Source organism: Cebus imitator, unplaced genomic scaffold, assembly GCF_001604975.1.
Source record: "Cebus imitator isolate Cc_AM_T3 unplaced genomic scaffold, Cebus_imitator-1.0 Scaffold548, whole genome shotgun sequence".
NCBI lineage: Eukaryota > Metazoa > Chordata > Mammalia > Primates > Cebidae > Cebus > Cebus imitator.
Window position 1 is genome coordinate 376,601 of NW_016107863.1, and position 22,698 is coordinate 399,298.

The 22,698-nt window shown below is 45.0% G+C and overlaps 1 protein-coding gene across 9 annotated transcripts in view; it reads right to left on the bottom strand.

The window, feature by feature from the left end:
• Positions 1 to 728: 728 nt before the first annotated feature.
• Positions 729 to 22,698, bottom strand: part of UBE2D4 (ubiquitin conjugating enzyme E2 D4 (putative)) — a 24,246-nt gene continuing 2,276 nt past the window's right edge. For 2 of the 9 annotated variants that reach the window (XM_017515363.2, XM_017515354.2), the window contains exons 2-8: positions 14,953 to 15,003; positions 10,734 to 10,765; positions 10,560 to 10,637; positions 5,310 to 5,415; positions 3,643 to 3,736; positions 1,598 to 1,639; positions 729 to 1,186 (exon numbers count right to left, since the gene is read on the bottom strand). In XM_017515363.2, coding sequence (XP_017370852.1) covers positions 1,066 to 1,186; positions 1,598 to 1,639; positions 3,643 to 3,736; positions 5,310 to 5,415; positions 10,560 to 10,637; positions 10,734 to 10,742 — 450 coding nt within the window. In that variant the 5' untranslated portion in view covers positions 10,743 to 10,765; positions 14,953 to 15,003 and the 3' untranslated portion in view covers positions 729 to 1,065. Of the gene's footprint in view, positions 1,640 to 3,642; positions 3,737 to 5,309; positions 5,416 to 10,559; positions 10,638 to 10,733; positions 10,766 to 14,939; positions 15,004 to 16,987; positions 17,077 to 22,698 lie in introns of all 9 variants that reach the window. The other 7 variants (XM_017515356.2, XM_037733814.1, XM_017515359.2 and 4 more) reach the window with 7 other exon arrangements.

Here is a 22,698-nt window from a genome sequence, read left to right on the forward strand (position 1 = left end):
TCTGTAGACTTCCTTTCAATCAGCCTGCAAAGGCCTCATCTGGCCATCTGGTCACAGTTTTACTGCTTCTTCACCTCTTGTTCTTATTCAAGCATCACTTTCTGGGGGGTAGACCAGCTTTATAAGCAACCTAGAAAAATCAGGTTGAGTTTGGCTTTAGAGATCTGAAGCTCCTCAATTTTCTTCCCTCTTTGGAAGCTTTATTAGAATAATCCCCTCCCTTTTCTGTCCTCTTCCTAGCTAACCTAGTCTCAAGGCTCACAGCTTTAAAGGCAGACCTCAAAATGTGCTGCATCAGAGGCCGGGCACGGTGGCTAAAGCCTGTAATCCCAGCACTTTGGGAGGCCGAGGCGGGTGGATCACGAGGTCAAGAGATCGAGACCATCCTGGTCAACATGGTGAAACCCCATCTCTACTAAAAATACAAAAAATTAGCTGGGCATGGTGGTGCGTGCCTGTAATCCCAGCTACTCAGGAGGCTGAGGCAGGAGAATTGCCTGAACCCAGGAGGCGGAGGTTGCGGTGAGCCGATATCGCGCCATTGCCCCCCAGCCTGGGTAACATGAGTGAAACTCCGTCTCAAAAAGAAAAAAAAAAAAATGTGCTGCATCAGAAAGCCAAGATAGAAAGCCAGTCACCCAACAGGCGATTGTAATTTAAGGCTCCAAATAATTGTTAAAGTGTGTATCTTCTGTTCTACCTAAAAGAAAAAGAGACTGAAATGTCAATTATCATTTAGAATTATGAGTGAATTTTTATTTACATTTAAGAGTCTCTCTCCCTCCTTGTGTTCTAGTCTGTGAATGGCTCACACTTGGACTTAGTGTAGGCTCCTAGTAGGAGGAGCAGGGGGTAGTGAGAATCCTCATCAAATGGAGTAACATAACCCAAATCTCTAGAGGTTTCATAATTTTGCTCTTGCTTCTAAAAACATAGTCATCTCTTATGGGATGTTATGTGCTTTGTATCCTGAAATTTTCCACTTGCTGCTTCTTGGTGTGAGGGAAGAAATGCCAGCACGTGGCACTGCAGGAGGAGACTGGTGGAAGCCTCAGGGCTAGGCCTTCACTTCCCAGTAATGCTGTTCCCAATTCCCTCCAGGATGGGCAGAGACTCCTCAGGTTCTGCAGCAGACGGGTGTGAGGAAAGCCTGCTCTGCCTTGGGCACCCAGGATGGCACTGAGTTCTAAAAGGCAAAGGGTATGTGGTAAAGGGCCAGGCTGAGGCCCTGGTATGGTACCATCATGGGCAGCAGCACCATTTGAGGCTAGGTAGGAGAGACGTGCAGGGTCTGGCCCCCCAAGAGACCAGCAGATAAACTGGGGTGGCAGAGAGAGAGATTCCAGTGTAACCAGGAAGGCTGCAGATCATAACAACAATGGCTGCTGATTTGGCAGCAAAGAGGTGGCACTGTCAAAGCCATAACCGCTGAGAATGGCACCAACATGCTGCAGCTGGAGAGAGTGGAGACCAAATTTTTTTGAAGAACAGATGACACTCTTTGAATGGCTCAGCCAACAGCCCAAAGTTTTAAGGGAAGACCTCTCTGCTAGCTTCTCTTGGACAATGTCTCCCGTAAAATCTCCGAGGCACTTACATAGCATATTTTTGTGTCCACTCTCTTGCTAGTCTGTTGTACCTGGAAGAAAAAAGCAGAGGGAGTGATACCCTCACTTGAAATGGTCACTTCCCTTCACTATGGTGCAGAGAACAGGACTGATGTGGGGAATGCTGCTGCTGCTGCTGCTGCTGCTTGTCAAACATCTAGGGCTGATGGGTGAATGGAATAAAGGCTTTTCCCGGACCAGGAGCATATCAGACATGGCTGTAACCCCCAGCTTGGTGAACCCCTCATGTGCAAACCCCAAACTATTGATTCTTCATAACTATCTGCTGTGGAAGATTTAATAATGCAACAGACTTCCTCCCTTTCTCTCTCCTGTCCTACAATATGGATGCAGGGAGGAGAGAGAAGAGACACACAAAGGTCAGTCTGTACTAGTTACAGGCCGTCCAGCACACAAACTCCAGAACAAGGGCTAGGGAACCTGCCCACCGGAGTGTGAATCAGCACCATCCTCAGCAGTTGTTCTGACCCTGTGTGTGCTGGATTTTTTGATTTCTTGCCATGGGGAGAGTATCTGCCTTGTGTGCTTGTGGGGAAGACTAGACAAGCCTGTATGTAAAGCATATGGAGGAGGCCGGGCATCCACTGAGGGCTATGCAGGTATGTGTACTTACTCTCATCATTGTAATGAGATTTGATGCCATGAGACTATAAATTAGAGAGATTTATAGTTACAAGAGGCACTAAAAAAAAATCACTTTGGTATGTCTAAAATATTTCATAAGTGTTAAAATAAACAAATATAAGTTAAACCTCAGTCAATTAAAAATGCTGAATGTTATCGAAGAAACTCCAGTGAGGGAAATAATAAGATCTATAAAGGTCTTAAGAAGAATATAATTTGAAAAAACCATGTGGCTGAGTGAGTGTGGTGGCTCATGGCTATAACCACAGCACTTTGTAAGCCTACGTGGGCAGACTGCTTGAGCCCAGGAGTTCAAGACCAGCCAGGACAATATGGCAAAACCCCGTCTCTACAAAAAATTAGCCAGGTGTGGTGGCACATGCCTACAGTCCCAGCCTCTCAGGCGGCTGAGACAGGAGGACAGGTTGAGCCCAGGAGGTGGCAGCTGCAGTAAGCCGTGATTGCACCACTGCACTCCAGCCTGGCCAACAGAATGAGAAAAAAAAAAAAAAAAAAAAAAAAAAAAGGGAAAAAACATACTCCATTCTAATCTCTTCAGACAGAAAAGATGTAATGAGTAATGAGCTGAAGAACTCACTTACTAAAAATGCCTTTTAAAAGGGCCAGCAATGCCTTCCTTGGAGGCCCACAACTGAGATTCACACTACTCATGGGGCTGCAGCCCCTACCACACCTGGCCCTTTCTCACAGTGCTGTCAGCACTCAGAGACTAACACATGGTGGTGACTCCTTGTGCTTGCCCAACCAACTACAGACATCCTCATGCTATAGTGCATATGGTTGTGCCTGGCCTACGGGGAATCAGAATTTTACAATTCTGGGTTTGTTAATTGGTGTTTAAACAGAGAGCTGGCTGTGGAGTTCTGCTGGTGAAACGGCAACACACTGCTGACCTCTGAGTCTGAGCCAGCGAAATGACCACAGCAGTCTTTCCCACCTTGACTGCCCTCAGCCTCACCTTGGGTAGAGCCAAGCAGACATCCCCTTGTCTTAGGCTATAAACCTTAGAATTAAAATCAGAATTTTCTTGTTGTCAGATTCTTCTGAGTCCATTCTTGGCTGACCACTGATTTTGCTGGCCTCAAGGGCGGGGCTTGGCAATGGTTTCGTAAATAGTAGCAGCAGCTAATGAGTTATCCAGGAGGATGAACTGCTTTTATCTCCTTCTCCCTCCTTAGACTCAAAGGACATGTTAGTGAGAGAGCCAGGAGTCCAAGCCCAGGGCACACCCACTGTGCGCATGGCTCAGCATGGGCAGGAAGATGTCCGTGGGAACCTGTAGCCCAGAAGCACCAGCTCAGAGCACAGGTACTGCATGGAGCTGCCTGGGGCAGCCATGGTGCAAAGGCAACCCAAAGAGGACACGTACTTTTCTCTGTCGGCCTTGTAGGTGTGAGCTATCTCTGGTACCAGAGGGTCATCGGGGTTGGGGTCGCAGAGCAGTGAGCAGATGGACAAGAGAACTGGGAAGAAAAGGAAAGGTTGGTCAGCTGCAGCCATGAGGTGGCTAGGTCACCCTAGGGTGAACCTCCCTGAACTCACATTCTCTATTGACCAAGCAGTTGTCTTCCCTTCAACAGCCCAATCTAAATTGCTTCATGCACTACTTGCTCTGTCCCACGTATCAGCCGAGGCAGTCCTCACTGTGTGGCCTCAGGCACGCTGTGCTAGGACACTTTCCTCCTGGGTGCATCCTGGCTGTCACTCCCCTTCTCCACTGAAGCACCCCATCTTAGTCTCCAACTGCCCTTCCATCCTTGTTTGTACCCCACATCATGCATCTCTGGTGTTTAGTCCCAAGAGTCCTGTTTATTGGTAAGGAAACAAGAGTTCAGGGCATTCAAGTAACTTGTCCAAGGTTACAGACTTGGAACACCCAATAAATGGGCAAAAATGAGATTCTGAACCAGGTCTAACCATAAAGCAGATGCCAGCACCGGCTCTAGGACGTGCACTCAGCGTGGCTCTCAGTAACTCTGGGGGAAGGGAATCACCCACTAGGGCTTTGGTGGGGAGCAGAACTGTGGTGCCTGGATTCTTGGGGTCCCAGACGGAAATGTGGACTCTCATTCCTAGCTTTGCTTTCAATTCACCATATGATTCCAAACAAACTGGATTCAGCGAGTCCATCAAAGTCCTGACCACAGTTCCCCACATGTAAAGCTACAAATGACGGGTCAGGTTTGCCTTTCTTAAGATACTTGGCTGGGGGCAGGTTTGCCTTTCTTAAGATACTTGGCTGGGCACGGTGGCTCACACCTATAATCCCAGTGCTTTGGGAGGCCAACGTGGAAGGATTGCTTGAAGCTAGAAGTTGGATACTGGCCTGGGCAACAAAGACCCTGTCTCTACAGAAAATTTTAAAAATTAGGCTGGGCTCTGTTTTTTGTGGGGGATTGATTTTTCACCATCCTACCCACGCTCCACCTGGCAGGATACTGCACCGTCTACATTCAGGTCTCCTGTGCACACACAGCCCATGCTCAGCCCATCTTAGTTCAGAAGGAATATCTGCATTTCTAAGCTCAGTTTAGACTGGTTTCTTCAACTTCAACCACAGACATGGTTTATTATGCTCAACATCATTCATTTTGTGAAGGGAGGATTTCTCCACCAATTTCAAGGCCCCGGGGGCATGTCCTGTATCTCTTCCCTCAGGGCTGACTCACAGTCCGTGTTGTGCTTATTGGATGAATAAATGAGGGAACAGAAAAGGTAATGTAATATTTGCCTTTCTTATTTTTAGATAAAAAAATCTAAGTAGAATCAATATTTTCTTTTTGCACTCATGTGACAGTCTTGAGCACCCCTTGGCAATCGACTGCTGAGAACCGCCTTGGTGCAAGGCACAAGGTTCTGCTGGTGCTGCCTCCTGGGGGGTGCAAGGATATCCACTTATGGGCACAACTATGGACAGGGCTGTGTGGCCTGAGAAAAGTGCCTGCTCTCTCTGAGCCTCTATCTCCACTCAGACAGTGCTGGGGTAAAAACATGAGTAAGAGACAGGCACAAAGAGCATGCCATCAGCGTCTCTACCTTTTGACACAGTCAATGCTGGAGACCACTGAGACCGCAGGATATCAAGGCAGATGCTGCCATTGCTGTTGATATTAGGGTGATAAATTTTGGTTGTGAAAGCGACCTGAAAAGACAAGAGATCCCAAATCAGACAAACACAGGGACATCTGGGAAATGAACCACGTAAAGCAGAAGCAGCTGCTGCTGGGATGTACCTGCAGTGTGCTGCATATCTGGCCCCACAGTGCAGGCTGAGCCAGACACCCACTCCCAAACTCTAATGGGATATGGAAGTGAGTGATCACTCAGAAGTTCCTTGACCATTCCCTCCTGGATTATCATTCTGAACATAAGGGGATTGATACCATCTCTGAGAAAGCAGTATGCTCTGAGGGAGTAACAAGGATGGTGGAAAGGACTCAAAAGCCCAGAATTTTTATGCAAAAAGCAGTGATGTTTTGTGGACATAAGACACATCATCAGGAGAAAAGCCCTGGCTGTGAACCCTCTGCCAGGCCACAAACCCTCCCCAACTTTCTATTTCACCCTTTGTAAAACCCCCCTCTTCACAGAATTGAGCTCTAAAATACCCTTATGCATTTCAAATACGTAAGGATACCCACTGTAACAAAAGATATGAAACCTATATGTGTTCAGACTGATGACTGGTTAAATTAATGTTATATATAAGCAATAGAATATTACACAACTGTTTGAAAAGAATGAGGTGAATTTTTAAAACAAAAATGTGATCATATGGAACAATTTCCAAGATGTATTGCTGTGGGAAAAGCAAGATGCAGATTCATGGAAAGGTCTGTTCCATTCATGGGAGAAACAAGGGAGCACAAACAAGTGCTTATCCAGGTGGAGATTACTCCTGGAAGAGAAACGAAAAGACAAGTAGGACTCAGTGCCTTGTGGAAGGAAAGTGGGGGGCCATGGCTAGAGAGACAAAGTTTAAAGAAGGTCCTATTTTTACTCTATACTCTCCTACATTTGACCTTTTTTTTTTTTTTTTAAACCACAGACACACATTACTTCTTCAAATGACCTCCTTAGACCTCAGAGCCTTCACTGTAACTAGGTTCATGGTACCTCTCCCAGGGATGTTGTGAGACCCACAGAGAGTCTGCTCTCTGTGATGTGCAAGGTGCTCTGAGTCATGTGCAGCTTCCACTAGAATTTGCCTCACCTACACCCCCACTGGGCTAGCAGAGACCGCACTGCAGGGGCTAGGACAAAGTAACATAAGGATTTTGCCTCCTCCACTAGCTCTGAGAACTCACTGGTACTTTTTTTTTTTTAAAATAGAGATGGGGTTTCACCATGTTGCCCAGGATGGTCTTGAACTCCTGACCCTGTGATCCTGCTGCCTCGGCCTCCCAAAGTGCTGGGATTACAGGCGTGAGCCACCATGCCCGGCCTCACAGGTACTTTTTATGCTAGATGAAGGAAGCACAAACATCCTTTATATCATTAACATCCTTTATACCATCCTTTATATCATTAAGCACAAACATCTACAATTTTTTGCATGCTTGATATAGTTTTTAATAGTTTTTTTTTAAACTTACTTTAGAATATGACAAAAGAGTTGTGTGCTGGTGAACTTGAATATCTATTACCATATAATTTTTCCCAGGAAGGATCAAACTTCAAAAGGGTCTCAGACATTATCTGCCTCGATATCTCCAATAAAGATCATGCAATCTTGCCAGATTTCTCCTATTTTCAGAAAAATTGTGCCAAAACATAAGTCCAGTTGCTCCTATTTCCCTGCGGAAGGAGATTTTTTAAAGACAGAAGCACTTTCTTTCTCAGAGTGTCGCTGTTACCTTTCACCTCACATCTCTCCTTGTTAAAATAATCCCAACTCACCCACAGAGCTTACTTAGTCTTTTTTTTTTTTTTTTTTGAGACAGAGTTTCACTCTCGTTGCCCAGGCTTGAGTGCAGTGGCACAATCTGAGCTCACTGCAACCTCCACTTCCCAGGTTCAAGTGATTCTCCTGCCTCAGCCTCCCGAGTAGCTGGGATTACAGGTGCCCGCCACCACACCTGGCTAATTTTTTTTATTTTTAGAAGAGACAAGTTTTTGCCATGTTGAAAAGGCTGGTCTCGAACTCCTGACCTCAGGTGTTCCACCCGCCTTGGCCTCCCAATGTTCTGGGATTACAGGCATAAGCCACTGCACCCAGCACCTCTTAGTCTTTTAATAATAACCACTGTTTCTCCTTTGTCCTTGGGCAATTAGGTATCCTGAAAACACCCAACAGACATTCAGAACTACCTCAGTATCTGTTTAAGGAAAATCCTCAGCTGCTTACATGGTAATGAAAGAGGTAAGCTAGAAAATTACTACTTGATAAGACACTACCAACAGCCTCTCCACAAGGGAAGGGAGAGGAGGTGAATCAGAGCACTGTGAAGCATGTTTATGCTTTTTCAGCCAAACCCCCTTGAACAGCAGTTGTACTCCAATGCGGTGAAGCTATTTTAGCATCTGTCATTGCTCTGCTCCACACACCCCACTCCCTTGCCAAAACCTGAAAAGGTCTTTGGGATCCTACACATATTTAACCAAGATTTAAAATGCTCAGGCACCAGGTAGCCTCTGGTGGTGCTGTCTGGACAGAGCTACAGCTGGTGAGCACAGAAAGGGCTTCTTCACATTGACTCAGATAAACAATATGCAAAACAGCAGCTAAGCCTCTGGCTCAAATCGAGCCATCAAGGCCAAGTCAAGGTAGTGAGACATAGCGACATCACAACCCCTCGGCTACGGTGTCCGATGTAGGTGCAGGACTTCGGAGTAAGTCTTGCCAAAATGCACAACCTGGCCAGGCGCAGTGGCTCCTGCCTGTAATCCCAGCACTTTGGGAGGCCGAGGCAGGTGGATCACCTGAGGCCAGGAGTTGGAGACCAGCCTGGCCAACATGGTGAAACCCCATCTCTACTAAAAATAATACAAAAATTAGCCGGGTGTGGTGGCAAGTGCCTGTAGTCCCAGCTACTCAGGAGGCTGAGGCGGGAGAATGGCTTGAACCTGGGAGGCAGAGGTTGCAGTGAGCCGAGATCACGTCATTGCATTCCAGCCTAGGTAATACAGTGAGACTCCATCTCAAAAAGCAAAAACCAAGACAAAATCAAAAAACCAAAATGCACAACCTCAGTCCAATCCTGAGAAAACATCACACGAACACAAAATGAGGGACATTTGACAACATAATTGTTTGATACTCCTCAAAAGCATCATGGTCATGAAAGACCAGGAAAAACTGAGGTACCATTACAGAGTGAGAAGATTAAGAAGACATGGCAATAAATGAGTGCTGGGTTCTGGAACACAAAGAGGACTTGATGGAAATTGGTAAAAACTGAGTACGGTCTTTAGTGTGTGGTATCGCGACCAGCATTAATTCCCTGGTTTTGATCATTGTGCTACAGTAATGTAAGACGGTGACATCAGGGAAAGCTGGATAAGAAATACATAAAAACTCTTTGTACTGTTTTTGTAATTTTTTTCTAAGTTTAAAATTAACTCAAAATAAAAAGTTTTTTTTAAAAGGCTGCCACATCTGGGTTCCAGTCCCACCCTCCATTATGGGCCATGTCATCTCAGGAAATGATACAACTTCTCTAAGCCTCAGTTTCCTCACTCACAAAAGATAGTTGATGTCTTTATTTTTAAAAGAGAATAAAAATATATGCTTGTGTATGCAGGAAACACCCTGGAAGACTGGACACCAGGACACCAGCTGGGTCTTCTCTGGGTCTGCATTAGGCCATGGCTATCATCAGCTAATTTAGTTCTCTATCTGATAATAATGAACTTTCACCAGTTTTGCAATCAGAAAAAAACAGATGTTAAAAATGATGTGAATCACACACACCCTGTTGTGTGGCCACACCTGACTGTAGCCCGTCCTTGCCGGCTCCACCTAACACTCCTAAATTCACCTCTTCTCCCCACCTCCATGCCACCAGCCATGCCTCACCACAGAGCCTCACCTGGCTGGGATCCCTACCCAGCCTCTTCTCCACAAGGCCGCAGAGTGATCCTGTTGGTGTGGCAATCCCCACACAGGGCGTGCAGACCCCACTACTGGGGCCATCCTTCCCAGCTCCTCACAGTCTCACTCTCCTGGACCAGTTTCCTGGAGACCTGTCTGCCCCCTTGCTTAGCTTCTACGGTGCCCCTCCTCAGGGTAATCTCCCTGCCACCCCAGCTCCTGCTGCCAACCCCTGCTGATGCTCCTCCCCAGTGCCCACTGGCTTACGTGCTAAACGCCCTGTCTCCTCCACAGGACTGTGAGCCTCATGGCAGGCTTGGCCACCCATGCAGGGCCCAGGTGAGGAGGATTATGAGGTGCAAGGGTCCAGGAAGCAAGACAACCTGCAGTGAACAAGACGTGCTAGAGCAGGATGGTCAAGGTACCTCCCTGGGCTTCTCCTTCCCTTTGGTGACACTGTTCTCTAAAGCTCCAATGAGGGGATGCTGTCTGCATACAGAGCAAAGGAGGCTTGCTATTCTTTTAACTTAATAAAGGAAAGTGAATGTGTGACTCACCAGTCCTAAACCAGGGTGTGTCCACCTTGGCACTATTGACACTTGGGGCTGATCATTCTCTCTCATGGGAAGGGAGGCTGTCCTGTGCACTATAGGGAATCCCTGGAACACCCTCACCTTTGCCCACTTGATGCCAGTAGTACCCCCTCACCACAGTTTTGACAACCCAAAATATCCTAAGATGTTACCCAAATATCCCTGGGGCAGTAGCAAAATCATCCCAGCTGAGAACCCCTGTCCTAACTCTAAATAAAGGACTGCAGAGAAGGGAGCCAGAACCTGGAGACATTACCAGACTCAGCTACAGCCACAAGGAGCAGCATTCAAACTGTGGTCTCAGTAAGGAGGCCAGCACCAGCTCACCCCACTGACCCTTGCTCACAACAGGTGCTAATTCCCAAAGTCCAGTGGTTAAAGTCCTGGGAGGCTGTCACCACAGGGTAGAGCGGTGGGCCCAAAGAGAAGCTCCACATACAGCTCTTTTTACCTATACCCGATTTGAAGGGCCCCTTGTCACATGCTGTCCTTCATCCAAACAGTGGTTAAAGTCCTGGGAGGCTGTCACCACAGCGTAGAGCGGTGGGCCCAAAGAGAAGCTCCACATACAGCTCTTTTTACCTATACCCGATTTGAAGGGCCCCTCGTCACATGCTGTCCTTTATCCAAACATCAGGGAAGTTGTGAGGGGGACCTCACCTTTGGGGGCTTGAATGGGTAATCTGTAGGAAAGTGGATGGTCAGGAAGAAAACACCTCCTTGGTAAGGACTGTCATTCTGGAAGGATGAGACACAGAAAGAGATAAGTGCATGTGCTAAGCCCAAAGTGCAAGAAGCAAAACTGTAGCGGTGTGCTCAGCAGCCACTACCTACCGGGCCCATGATGGTGGCCTGCCAGTGGAATACTGCAAGACAAAAGAGAGATGGGCATGTAAGAGATCCCCCAAGAAACATGTCTATCTACTGAAAATGCACTGCTAAATTACAAGGTACCGTCCACACAAGATGCCCTCACTTCTGACACCAACTACAAATTGGGGTTCCCCAAACCACCCAAGATGCGATTACTGCCTAGGAATCCTAGAGCTCACTGAAAGTGGCTGTGCTCATGATGGCCAGTTATCACAGGGAAAACAGCATAGGTTAGCATCAAGAGGGTCCAAACACAGAGCTTCCATTCTTCTTTCTCCATAGAGTCAGGATATATTATTCTCCTGGCATTGCTGTACAGCAACACACACAGAGAACTCCCAATCAGAGATGCTCACCAGAGCCTCCGTATTCAGAATTCTTATTGGGGCTCCTGAGAGCATGATTGACTGATTTGAGTGCCCACAGGGCTGATATCAGGCTCCAGTCTCCAGCTCCTCCAGGCATGATCCAAGCCCCCACCTTATTTTATTTTATTTTTTTGAGATGGTCTGCCACCGAGGCTGACGGGCAGTGTCATCATTATAGCTCATTGTAGCCTCAAACTCTGAGGGTCAAGCTATCCTTGTGCCTCAACCTCCCAGGAGCTGAGACAACAGGTGTATGCCACCACATCTGGCTAATATTTTTACTTTTATTTTTTCATTTTTGTAGAGATGGGGTCTTGCTATGTTGCCCAGGCTAGGCTCTCACCTTAAAACACATGAGTGGTTTACTTGGTGTGGCCAGTCCTCACCCGAAATCACATTGTTAGTGTGCATCAAAGCTTCCAGCCAAACAAAGACACTCCTAGCAGGTATGATATCTTAGAGATTGCCCCCTAAGTGTTAAGAATGAAGGCCAGATCTTTTGGGGACAAGATTAAATTTTTGTTGTTGTTGTTGTTGTTTTGTAGAGATGGGGTTTCACCATGCTGACCAAGCTGGGCTCAAGCAATCTGCTGGCCTCAGCCTCTCAAAGTGCTGGGATTACAGGCGTGAGACATTGTGCTCGGCCAAGATTAAGTTCTTTACTACACAAATGCCAATAACTACAATTCAGTCAGTTCTTTGCACAGAATTAAGCCTTAGCTAGGCTTCAGCCATTTTCCTTATTGCTCTTCATAAACCCTCCTATTCCTTGGTTTCCCCTGATTCATTCTGAAGCCCTCTCCAAAGACTCTCTCTCAAGAGCCAACCGCCCATGGCCCTGGAGCCTCATTGGTGCTGCCTCCATCTAAGTCCTCTCCTGGCCAGCCCCTGGGCAGTGCCCTATGCTCTAGGCACTCAGTAACAAGATCACAATGAGCCCCTCTTGTACTTCCTTTCCAGGTCGCCACCCTTTGATGGGGGTTTAGAACCTCCTCTTGCTGCATAACACATCCCACACCCTCTCCAGTGTCTCAGGTGATTTTTACTGCTCTACCCATTCCCAGAACAGCTCCTGTGTATCAGCAAGGCTAGCCTAGTGTGGCCCAAACACCCACATCGAAGGCTCCCAAGTCATACAAATGGTCCCAGGGATATTGACTCGAGAGGCTTTGTGGAAAATGCCATCATCCAGTCGGGTTGCTGAGACCATCTAAAGGGCCTGCTATTCGCAACAGAATTCTGTCTCATATGGGTTCATAGTGGGTATGGAACTAGCCCAAAGTTTCAGACCTGGTCCTGTTTAAATACCCCACAGGCTCCACCCGACAGGAGGCCCAGGAAAGTACCAAGGTTTGGGGTGGGAGCATAAGTGCAGGGACAAAAGCAGAAGTTTCCCAACCCCTAGAGGTGTCCAATAGTCAAGGTGGCCCATGAGCCCTTTTCAATACTTCAAAGAAATGGTGCTGAAGAGAATACCTTTACCTGTAATAAGGCTGCCTGAGTTAATGAAAATATCACTTTTTTTTTTTTTTGGCTTTTGACTGTTTTTATTCCAATTAACGTTAATCATTAGTTGGCAGTAGATATAACTTTGCTTAATATTAATGTGAATGGAATTCTTTATTAAATAAAGTGTTTTTGATAATTACTATATTTCAGAACAGAAGGTTAGAATCCTCTGGTCTCCTTCAATTTAACCCTGAGGGCTGCTGGGACACTAAGCAGGACTTGAGGGCGGAGTCAGAAGAGAAGGCCCCAAAAGCGAGAGGACGAGAAAGGAAACAGAGGAGGGATGCTGGAAGCAGCTGTGTGCCCATAAGGCAGGTGTGAAATGGCCCCAAAGCCTAGCTTCCAATGCCTTCTAAACCTCACCCAGTGAGGTCTGACTGTGGTGGGTGGCCTTGATGCTAGCCTCTCTTAGCACTGGGCTATGGTGCAAGGTAAATGTGAGCTGAGCTGAGCATCAAGGAGCTGCCTCTAGACAGCTAAGGTGGAACAAGAACTAGTTCAAGCTTACAGCGACCCCAGTTTAATCTGATATGATCTTAAGTGACAGGTAAGAGAGGAAGAATACTACGGAGACCTGGGGTGCTTGTGAGGACAACATGAGGTAAACACTGATTAGTGGGGAGCAGGGTGATGAGCAGGTATCAGGAGACAGTGGAGCAGAGTTGTTCTTGTTTCTTACACTCTGCACAGGCAGCTGGGAAACATTTCTGTTCTGCTCCAAAAACAAGATTTAAACTCCCACGTAAAGCCTTTAAAGTCCTCCATTTTCAGTGGCTCCATCTGCCTACCCGTTGCTCCTCTAAGCTTGGTCCCCTCCCAGAACATGCAGGTACACATATGACACCATGCCCTCATTTTTTTCCAGCTTGGTAAAATTTATTTCCAGCTTGGTAAAAAATATATAAAATATGCAATTTAAACAACTTTTAAATGTACAATTCTGTGGCATTATATGCCTTCACAATGCTCTAGAACCATTCCCACTATCTATTTCTAAAACTTTCCATCACCCCCAACAAATTCTGTACCCATGAAGCAACATTTCTCCCATTTCCCCTCCCGTCAGCCTCAGGTAATCTCTCATCTACCATCTGTCTCTATGAATTTGCCTAATCTATATATTTCCTGTAAGTGGAATCATATATTCATCCTTTTCTTTCCCGCGTATTTCGCTTAGCATGTTTTCAAGGCCCATCCATGTTGCACTGTGTATCAGAACCATATTTTGTTTATCTATCATCCACTGATGGGCACTTGGGTTGTTACCAGCTTCTAAAAATCATGAATAACAGTGCTGTGAACATTGGTATATACATTCTATCTCAGTCTGTTTTTGATTCTTTGGTATGTGTACCTCTGACACCACTCTCCTTGAACACACAGTATCTCCCCTCCCTGCCTACTTTCCTATGGCTGCAGTTACTGAAGCCTCACAGGGAAGGAATGTGTCCCAGAGCCCAAGAAGCCCACAAAGTGGAGATGAGGTGAGTGGGCAGAGAACAGACCTGGAAACCCTAATGCTGGGCAGCTCAGCCTCTGCCAATACCTCTGAAGGATGGCAGAGGCCTGGCACAGGCAGTGCTGCTTCTCCCTCTCTCTCCCCAGAACCTGTCCAGAGCTGCTTCTTAGTCTCCCCCAGGGAAAAGCAGAAGTGAAAGAAAAGAATAGGGATTGTCCTTCCCTTTGGCAGAGGCAGAGGCAAGTGGCCACTGCCCTACCCTGCTCTGCCCCTCATTGGCCATCCTGCTCTGCTCCCAGGAGCTGCAACACCACCAGGCCCTCTAAAGCAACTCCAAAAATATTTACACCAGCACCCAAGTTTGACTTGGCCAAGGGCACTTTCCAGCAGCCGATGTGACTCCTCAGGGCAAGCTGGCTTTCTCATGCCCCAGAAGAGGGAAGTGGTGACTATGGGACATGAAAGGCAATGCAGGTACTACTCTGAGTATCACCTGACCAGTCAAGCTACTGTGAACTCATGGCCTAGACCTCAAATGAAAAAGCAAACGAGGGGAAAACGACTGATTGGTTTTCTTAAACACTGCTTGGCTGATAAATTTAGGTGTTTGTTTTTTTTTCCTTTTTGAGACACAGTCTTGCTCTGTTGCCCAGGCTGGAGTGCAGTGGCATGATCTCGGCTCACTGCAACCTCTGCCTCGTGGGTTCAAGTAATTTTCCTGCCTTAGCCTCCCGAGTAGCTGGGATTACAAGTGTGACCCACCGTGCCTGGCCTAAATTTGGGGGTCTAATTACAATGCTCCTGCAACCTGAAGCCCCCAAAAATACTTACAGTCATCACCTACAGGTCCCGCAGAACACTGGGCAGGAGGATCCCTCTGCAAGTCGGTTAATTCCTAGAACATGAGATAGTGGGTCAGAGCTGCTGTGCGTGGGGATGCTGCCTCTACACACCAATCTTGGTAGCTGGAAGGAATTCTCCCGGTGGGAGGAGGCTCCTAGGCCTCAGGAGGGGGTTAGAGACAAGGTGGGTCATGGAAGTCTACTCCCTGCTATAAAGATGCCAGAGAAGTAGGTCATATCATTTCCATTTTATACATTAGAAAATTGAATTGTAAAGAGATGAAGTTACCTACTCAAGGTACAAAGCTGGAAGACGGCAGGGTAAGAAGTCAGTCACAGGTAGCTCTGCCTTACCCCCAAGACTGGCCTCCCACCTGATCAGGTAGAGGACATCCCCAGCCCCCCAGGTGCTCAGGATATGGAAGAAAAACAGCCCAGGAGAGGTTCTGGGAGGATAAGTGCCAGGTTTTACTGTAGGCTAATGAATTAATGCATGGAAGCAGTTAGCACCAAGGAAGTGTTCATCTCTCTACTTTACCTCCCCACCCACCATCCCAATCACCCTACTCACCACTGGTTATGTGGCAAGTCCTAGGGCTCTGAATGTGGAGACTTTGGCACGTAAGCCAAAGTCTAACAAACACTGCACCAGTGGGGATCAGGGACTACACCACAACTAGATTCCCTTTATGGGACACCAACTCTGGCCATAATCCTTTAAAGTGAGCCTGGTCTGGCATGAGCCTCAAGGCCCAAGATTTTGGGCAGTGACTCTCAAACTTCAGTTTGCATGGGGCTGGGCACATGCCTGTAATCTGAGCACTTTGGGAGGCCAAGGTGTAAGGATCACTTGAGCCCAGGGGTCCAAGACTAGACTGGGTAACATTGTGAGACCCTATCTCTATTTAAACAACAAAAACAACAACAACAAAAAAAGCCCCGTGAGGCTGGAGGATCATTTGAGTCTGAAAGGTCAAGTCTTCAGTGAGTTGTGATTGTGCCACTGCACTCCAGCCTGGGTGACAGAGTGAGACCCTGTCTCAAAAAAAAGAAAAGTTACATGTATGAGAAAGTTTCCTAATACAATACCCCCTATTCTTCCCAGGTTCCAGATCTTAGTAAATGCCTTAGGTTTCCACAGGTTCTGAAAGAAAGGAAGGAGGTACAAGCAACAGTATATCATGCATTGTGTGGCAGGGAAACTCCTCAGGGACCTGGCATGTGTACAAAGTTCACACCTGGCTAATGACATTCCTCCTTTGCTGAACTAAGCCAAACACAGTCCTATCTACACAAACTCTCCTGGTTTCACCATATGTCTCTGGACATGCTAATCATTTCAGTAACCACCTCTCTGGACATCCTGCATTTATCTCCTTCGCTTCAAATTTAATCAACCAAGATGGAAGTATTAACATCACAAAAGCCAGCACATGCTACAAATCAGGGCCATGTTTTCTCCCCAAGAGTTGATCTTTAAACATCTACCGGTATACCACTGGCCAATTCTCAATTAGTATCTAATATATCTGAATACATTCACTCGTAAGTAAAACGAATGATACTTTGCAAGCACTCCGGAAGCAGCATCAGGAGTGGTCAAAAGAGAATTTAACTTGGGGAACAACTGAGGTCAGACAAGGAGACCAAGGACAGGCTCAGAAATGCAAGAGCTACAGAAATCAGCCGGGTGTAGTGGCTCACACTTATAATCCCAGAACTTTGGGGGCCTGAGGCGGGTGGATCTCCTGAGGTTAGGAGTTCAAGACCAGGCTGGCCAACATGGTGAAACCCTATGTCTACTAAAAATACAAAAAAATCAGCTGGGTGTGGTGGTACATGCCTGTAACCCCAGCTACTCGGGAGGCTGAGGCAGGAGAATTGCTTGAACCTGGGAGGTGGAGGTTGCAGTGAGCAAAGACCATGCCACTGCACTCCAGCCTGGGCAACAGAGCGAGACTCCATCTCAAAAAAAAAAAAAAGAAAAAAAGAAAAGAAAAGAAAGAAATCTCTGCAGAACAGTTCCTTTTTGCTTACCTCTCTGCTGTGTGCCCCTCAGCACCTCCATTATCACTGTGCAGGGGAACTGTTCATACACATTGTGACACTGCATGGATGAATGAGCTCTATGACAGAATGGTTAAGGCAAATCCTAAATAGGTTATATAAGCAGCCAGGGGCAGGAAAAGCCAGCAGTACAGGCCAATTCCCCTCCACCTCACAAGGTTTTCCCATACTTCCATGCTTTTGCACTGCCTGTATGCAGAATCCATGTCCCTCCTTTAGAGGTGTGATGAACGGTTACACCAGCACTTAATGATCCCTGAAAGGCCACATGCAGATCTCTACTGATAGACTCCAACCAGCACCTAGGAGTCTCGAATGCTAACTGGCATTTCAAGGAAGAATGGTGCGACTTAAAAGAAACTGGTCCACTCACACATCGAATTCCTGTGCTCACCTCACAGGGTTAGAAGACTCAGGTCTGAGACCCAGCTCTGTCACTGAGGAAATCACTTTCACCTCTTTGGGCCTCAGTATAACCATCTGTTAGGTTGTAATCATACTTGTCTGCCAACTTGCTGGCACTACTGTGTGGCTACAAATTTTGTATATAAATTTTTAATGCATATAATGTAAGCAAGAGCACCCAGTAAATATTAAGACAATAGTAATATAGCGGATGCTACAGTTAGCATTATAAAAAGGGAGAGGAATAAGTAGAATATATATATATATTTCTAGAGGAATATTTTGACACTGGTTGCCCTCCCCCAGGAGAGGAATTGGATGGCTGGCTACAGTCTTGGGTGGGAGACTTTGCCCTGTATATCCTTCATACCTTTTGGACCGTGGGAATTTATTACCAAATCATTAAATATATAAATAAAATATTTTATTAATTGTAAAGTGTTAAGTAGATTGTTTATAATTATTATTACAAGTAACGATGATAAAAGTGAGAAGTCTCGAAAAAGAGAAAGTATTGAATATTAGTAGAGAAGAGTTAAGCAAACCATGGTACACACTCAGTTATTCCTTCACTGTGTTTCATCAACTCCAAGACTCCATCCTTTGTAAGACACATATTTTTAATTTACATACACTTAAGAAAAAAAAAATGTGCTGGCAAATAAACTAACACCAAATGCTTTCTTTGCACATATACTTTATTTAAAAATTAGTTTTATCAGACTGTGTACAGTGCCTCATGCCTGTAACCCCAGCACTTGGGAGGCCAAGGCGGGTGGATCGCTTGAGGTCAGGAGTTCAAGACCAGCCTGGCCAACATGGCGAAACCCTGTCTCTACTAAAAATACAAAACTTAGCTGGGCATGGTGGCACATACCTATAATCCCAGCTTCTTAGGAGGCTGAGGCACAAGAATTGCTTTAGAGGGTGACATCATGGACAGGGCGGAGCGTCTGCGGTCTGCTGGGAGCCTCCAATCCCCAACAGTTTTGCAGGACACTGATATCTGTGGACTCTAAAATGGACTTAACTTAAAGAAATTCATGGACCATTAATGGACAAAAACATCAATCAATACGTATTGTGGTATTCAAATACTAGCACTTTGGGAGATCATCGAGTACCAGTTTTTGAAGACCATGGCCTATCATCATCATGCATTCAAGATTTGAGTTTAAATAACTTCATTAAGACTGAGATCTTCAAAAGCTTCAAGTCTCATCTGCATTAAAGCTCTCCCACAAAAGCTCTCTCACAATAGTACTAGCTTAAAGGGACTAAAATCCGTTAATGCATTCCCTTTATATCCCTTCTTCTGACTTCTCTTCAATTTCCTTGGCCTCTAGGATCTTTTACATTGCTTATGTTCCTTTAGACTAGATGCAAAGAGACAGTGCTTTCCAAAAAAAAACCATGTGTTCTGTGGCCATAAGTTTTCATTGGTAGAGAAGCATAAATTTAGCATGATGAATTTGGAATTAGGTCTTTTATGGTATCCTGTAAAAAGTTGAATTAACAATAAGAAAATAAGGATGAAGCAGTAAAAATATTTTGGGTTAGATTATACTCTCAGAAGCTATGTGGTTTAGAGAAAAGGGCCCCCAACCTAAAAGTTAACAGTTCCTATCCTGTCTCTGCCTCGTACTAGGTATATGGTAACTAAGAAAGTCACTTAACCTCTCTGAACCTTAACTTCACTATCTATAAAGTGAATCTGATATTTTCCCCCGCCTACATCACAGGGTTGTTGTGAGGATCAAGTGAAATAACGTACATAAAAAGACACATATAAAATGTGTAATACAAGGCGGGGTGCGGTGGCTCACACCTGTAATTCCAGCACTTTGGGAGGCCGAGGCGGGGCGGATCACCAGGTCAGGAAATCGAGACCATCCTGGCCAACATGGTGAAACCCTGTCTCAAAAAAAAAAAAAAAAAAAAAAGGTATAATACAGACAAAGAGTCCTGTTACATAGTTCAAGTCATTCCCTCAGATCTTGGGCCTAGGAAGGTAGGTGATTTAAGCTCACTGAAAGTATGTACCATGTCCAGGCTGGATACATGGTAACAAGGCTATGTTAATTTTTTTTCTCTGAGTTGAGTACCTAAAATACCACATGGGCTAATTCTAAGGAGGAGCATGACTATATATTTCCTTAAAATTAGAGCTTAGCATTGTTAATGCTCTAGAGCAGTTATGGGTTGTAACATATCAGTGATTTGTGAAATTTTTTGTTTACTAAAAGGTGACCAGCATTTTTCTTTAAATGAAAGAACATAGAATATTTCACAATCCATCCCACATGGTAAGAGTAAAATAATTGTTTTAGTTGTATATACAAGTGTGTGTGTGAATACGTGTGTGTACTTGGTTATCAAATAAAATACTTTTTTTCCCTGTTGAAAGTGAAAATACTTTTTTTTCTCCTTGTGGGAGAAGAAAAAAAAAGGAATCGCTTAAGCCTGGAAAGCGGAGGTTGCAGTGAGTCAAGATGGTGCCACTGCACTCCAGCCTGTGTGACAAAGACTCTATTTCAAAAAATTTTTTAAATTAAAATTATTTTTATCAAAATAATTATTTTAGGCTTAAACAGAGCTTTGTGTGTTTCTTTTTGTCATTCATGCATAGAAAAAAAAAAAAAGAAAAAACAAGTGAAATAAATAAACTGATTTGTTCAGGTATTCCTATTCAGAGCCCAGCACTGAGTCATTGATGTCTACACAGTATCATCCTCTGTGTCTTCCAAACTAACGGTAATGTGGAAATTCTTAGAATCCTCTACTACTGCTTCTGAAGTTTTCTTTCAAGCCGTCAAGACTCATTCTGCAATGGCCCCGTGATACACAATCTCTTTGCACATATTCTAGCAAGAAAAAATGATCCAGCCTCACCAACTTGAGGGTAGGTGGTACCTTTCTTTCTGGGGCTATGAAGAATTTGGTTGCTTGACATGGAATTAGAAAATTGCAGTCTTTCCTCTAACAACAACACATATTTGCTCCACTAATAGGAAATTTACTCTCCACTGTCCTGTTTCTGTGCCTCTGTGTTCACAAAATCTTTTCTTTTCAGTGCTAAATCACACTATCTTTTTGAAAATATTTTTAAACCAGTTAAACTCAACAAATATAGTACCAGAAATGCACTTACCTCATAATGAACTGTAATGATCCAGTTTATTCATACAGATAGTGACAACTAAGTGAAGGTAACCTGGCTGACAGCTATTGTAAGAAGCATCAATTCATAATTTCAGATATGTGAACATTTGAAAAAAATATTCATCTTGAAGTACATGAATATGGTATTATCTATACTTCCAAGTTCTCTTTATTTCTATTTTATTTTATTTTTTGAGACAGGGTCTCATTCTGTTGCCCAGACTGGAGTGCAATAGTGCCATCTTGGCTCACTGCAACTTCTGCCTACCAGGTTCAAGCAATTCTCATGCCTCACCCTCCAGAGTAGTTGGGATTATAGGCATGTGCCACCATGCCTGGCCATTTTCAGTATTTGTAGTAGAGACAGGTTTCACCATGTTCACCAGGCTGGTCTCGAATGCCTCACCTGAACTGATCCTCCTGCCTCAGCCTCCCAAAGTGCTCGGATTACAGGTGTGAGCCACCACACCTGGCCCCACATTTCTTAAAGAGCAATTACTATCTTTATAACCAGAAGTTAACTAAACTTTTTTTTTTTTGAGAAACTGAACCAAGTATTATGCAGCCACTAAAAATTACAGTTTTTAAAGACTACAGAATAACAGGAGAAAATGCCATGATACAACATTAAAGGAAAAGGGTAAGAAAAAGCAGAGTATAAAATGTGATGTGCTACATGATGACAACACTCTGAAACACACACACATCAAAGGCACTGAAATAAAATCCACCAAAATGTTAACACAATTACATGAGTGGGTAGAATATATATATATTTCTAGAAGACTACCTTAACATTGGTTGCCCCCCAGGAGAGGAACTAGATGGCACACATTCTAGCAAGAGAAAGTGACCCACTTTAGATGACTAGAAATGACTTTTTTAAAAACCAAATTTTGGGGGTATTTTCCAAATTTTCTTCATTTAATTTTATTTATTTATTTTTACTGTTTTGAGGCAGGATTTCGCTCTGTCACCCAGGCTGGAATGCAGTGGTGCCACCTCAGTTCACTGCAACCTCCACCTCCTGGGTTCAAGCAATTCTCATGCCTCAGCCTCCCGAGTAGCTGGGATTACAGGCACACGCCACCATGTCTGGCTAACTTTTTTTGTATTTGTATTTGTATTTTTTTATTTTTTACATTTTTAGAGACAGGGTTTCACCACCTTGGCCAGGCTGATCTTGAACTCCTGACCTCATGATCCACCCACCTTGGCCTTCCATAGTGCTGGGATTACAGGCGGAAGCCACCACACCTGGCCTGTATTTTTATTAGAGAAGGGGCTTCACTATGTTGGCCAGGCTGATCTCAAACTCTTCACCTCAAATGATCCACCCACCTTGGCCCCCCAAAGTGCTGGAATTACAGGCATGAGCCACCATGCCTGGCCATTTTTTGTATTTTTAGTAGAGATGGAGTTTCACTGTGTTGCCCAGGCTGGTCTCAAACTCCTGAACTCAAGCAATCCACCTGCCTCAGCCTCCCAGAGTGCTGGGATTATAGGTGTGAGCCACTGAGTCTGGCCTGTCCTTGCTTCTTATCAAGGAAAAGCTCTCCCTGGCCTTATGACTTCAGCTACCTTGGATCTATAGTTGACATTTCATGCTCAAGGTCCAAACTTGTTTTCCAAATCTTCTGTTTTATAAATCTTATCAGTTGACACCTTTGAATATGTAGGCTCAAACCTTTACTCCTTAATCTCTCCTACCCTCCTCTCTGCCCCCAAAACTTGATTCCCTATCCTAGACAATGACACCACTATCTACCAAGTGACCCATTTTGTGCATCTCCTTGTTTCACTTTCACCACATCCTCTCTTCAAGTCCTGTCAATTCCACTTCTGCAATATGGTCCAGGCACTGCTTTGGCCTAGTATCCACTCCATGTTCATTAATTTGGACAAAGCCTCTGCTAAACCTTCACAACAGTCTCTAGTCTCCCTCTGCCCCACTTCAGGCCACACTGTAGCCAGAAGGATTTTTTTATAATACAGACCTCAGCATGCCACTCACTGGCTTCAAAGTTCTAGGATGACAGATGACCCCTTTCAGATAATAACTCATCAAAATTATCTCTCTTTTGGACAGCTATTAATTTTTTTTTTTTTTTTTT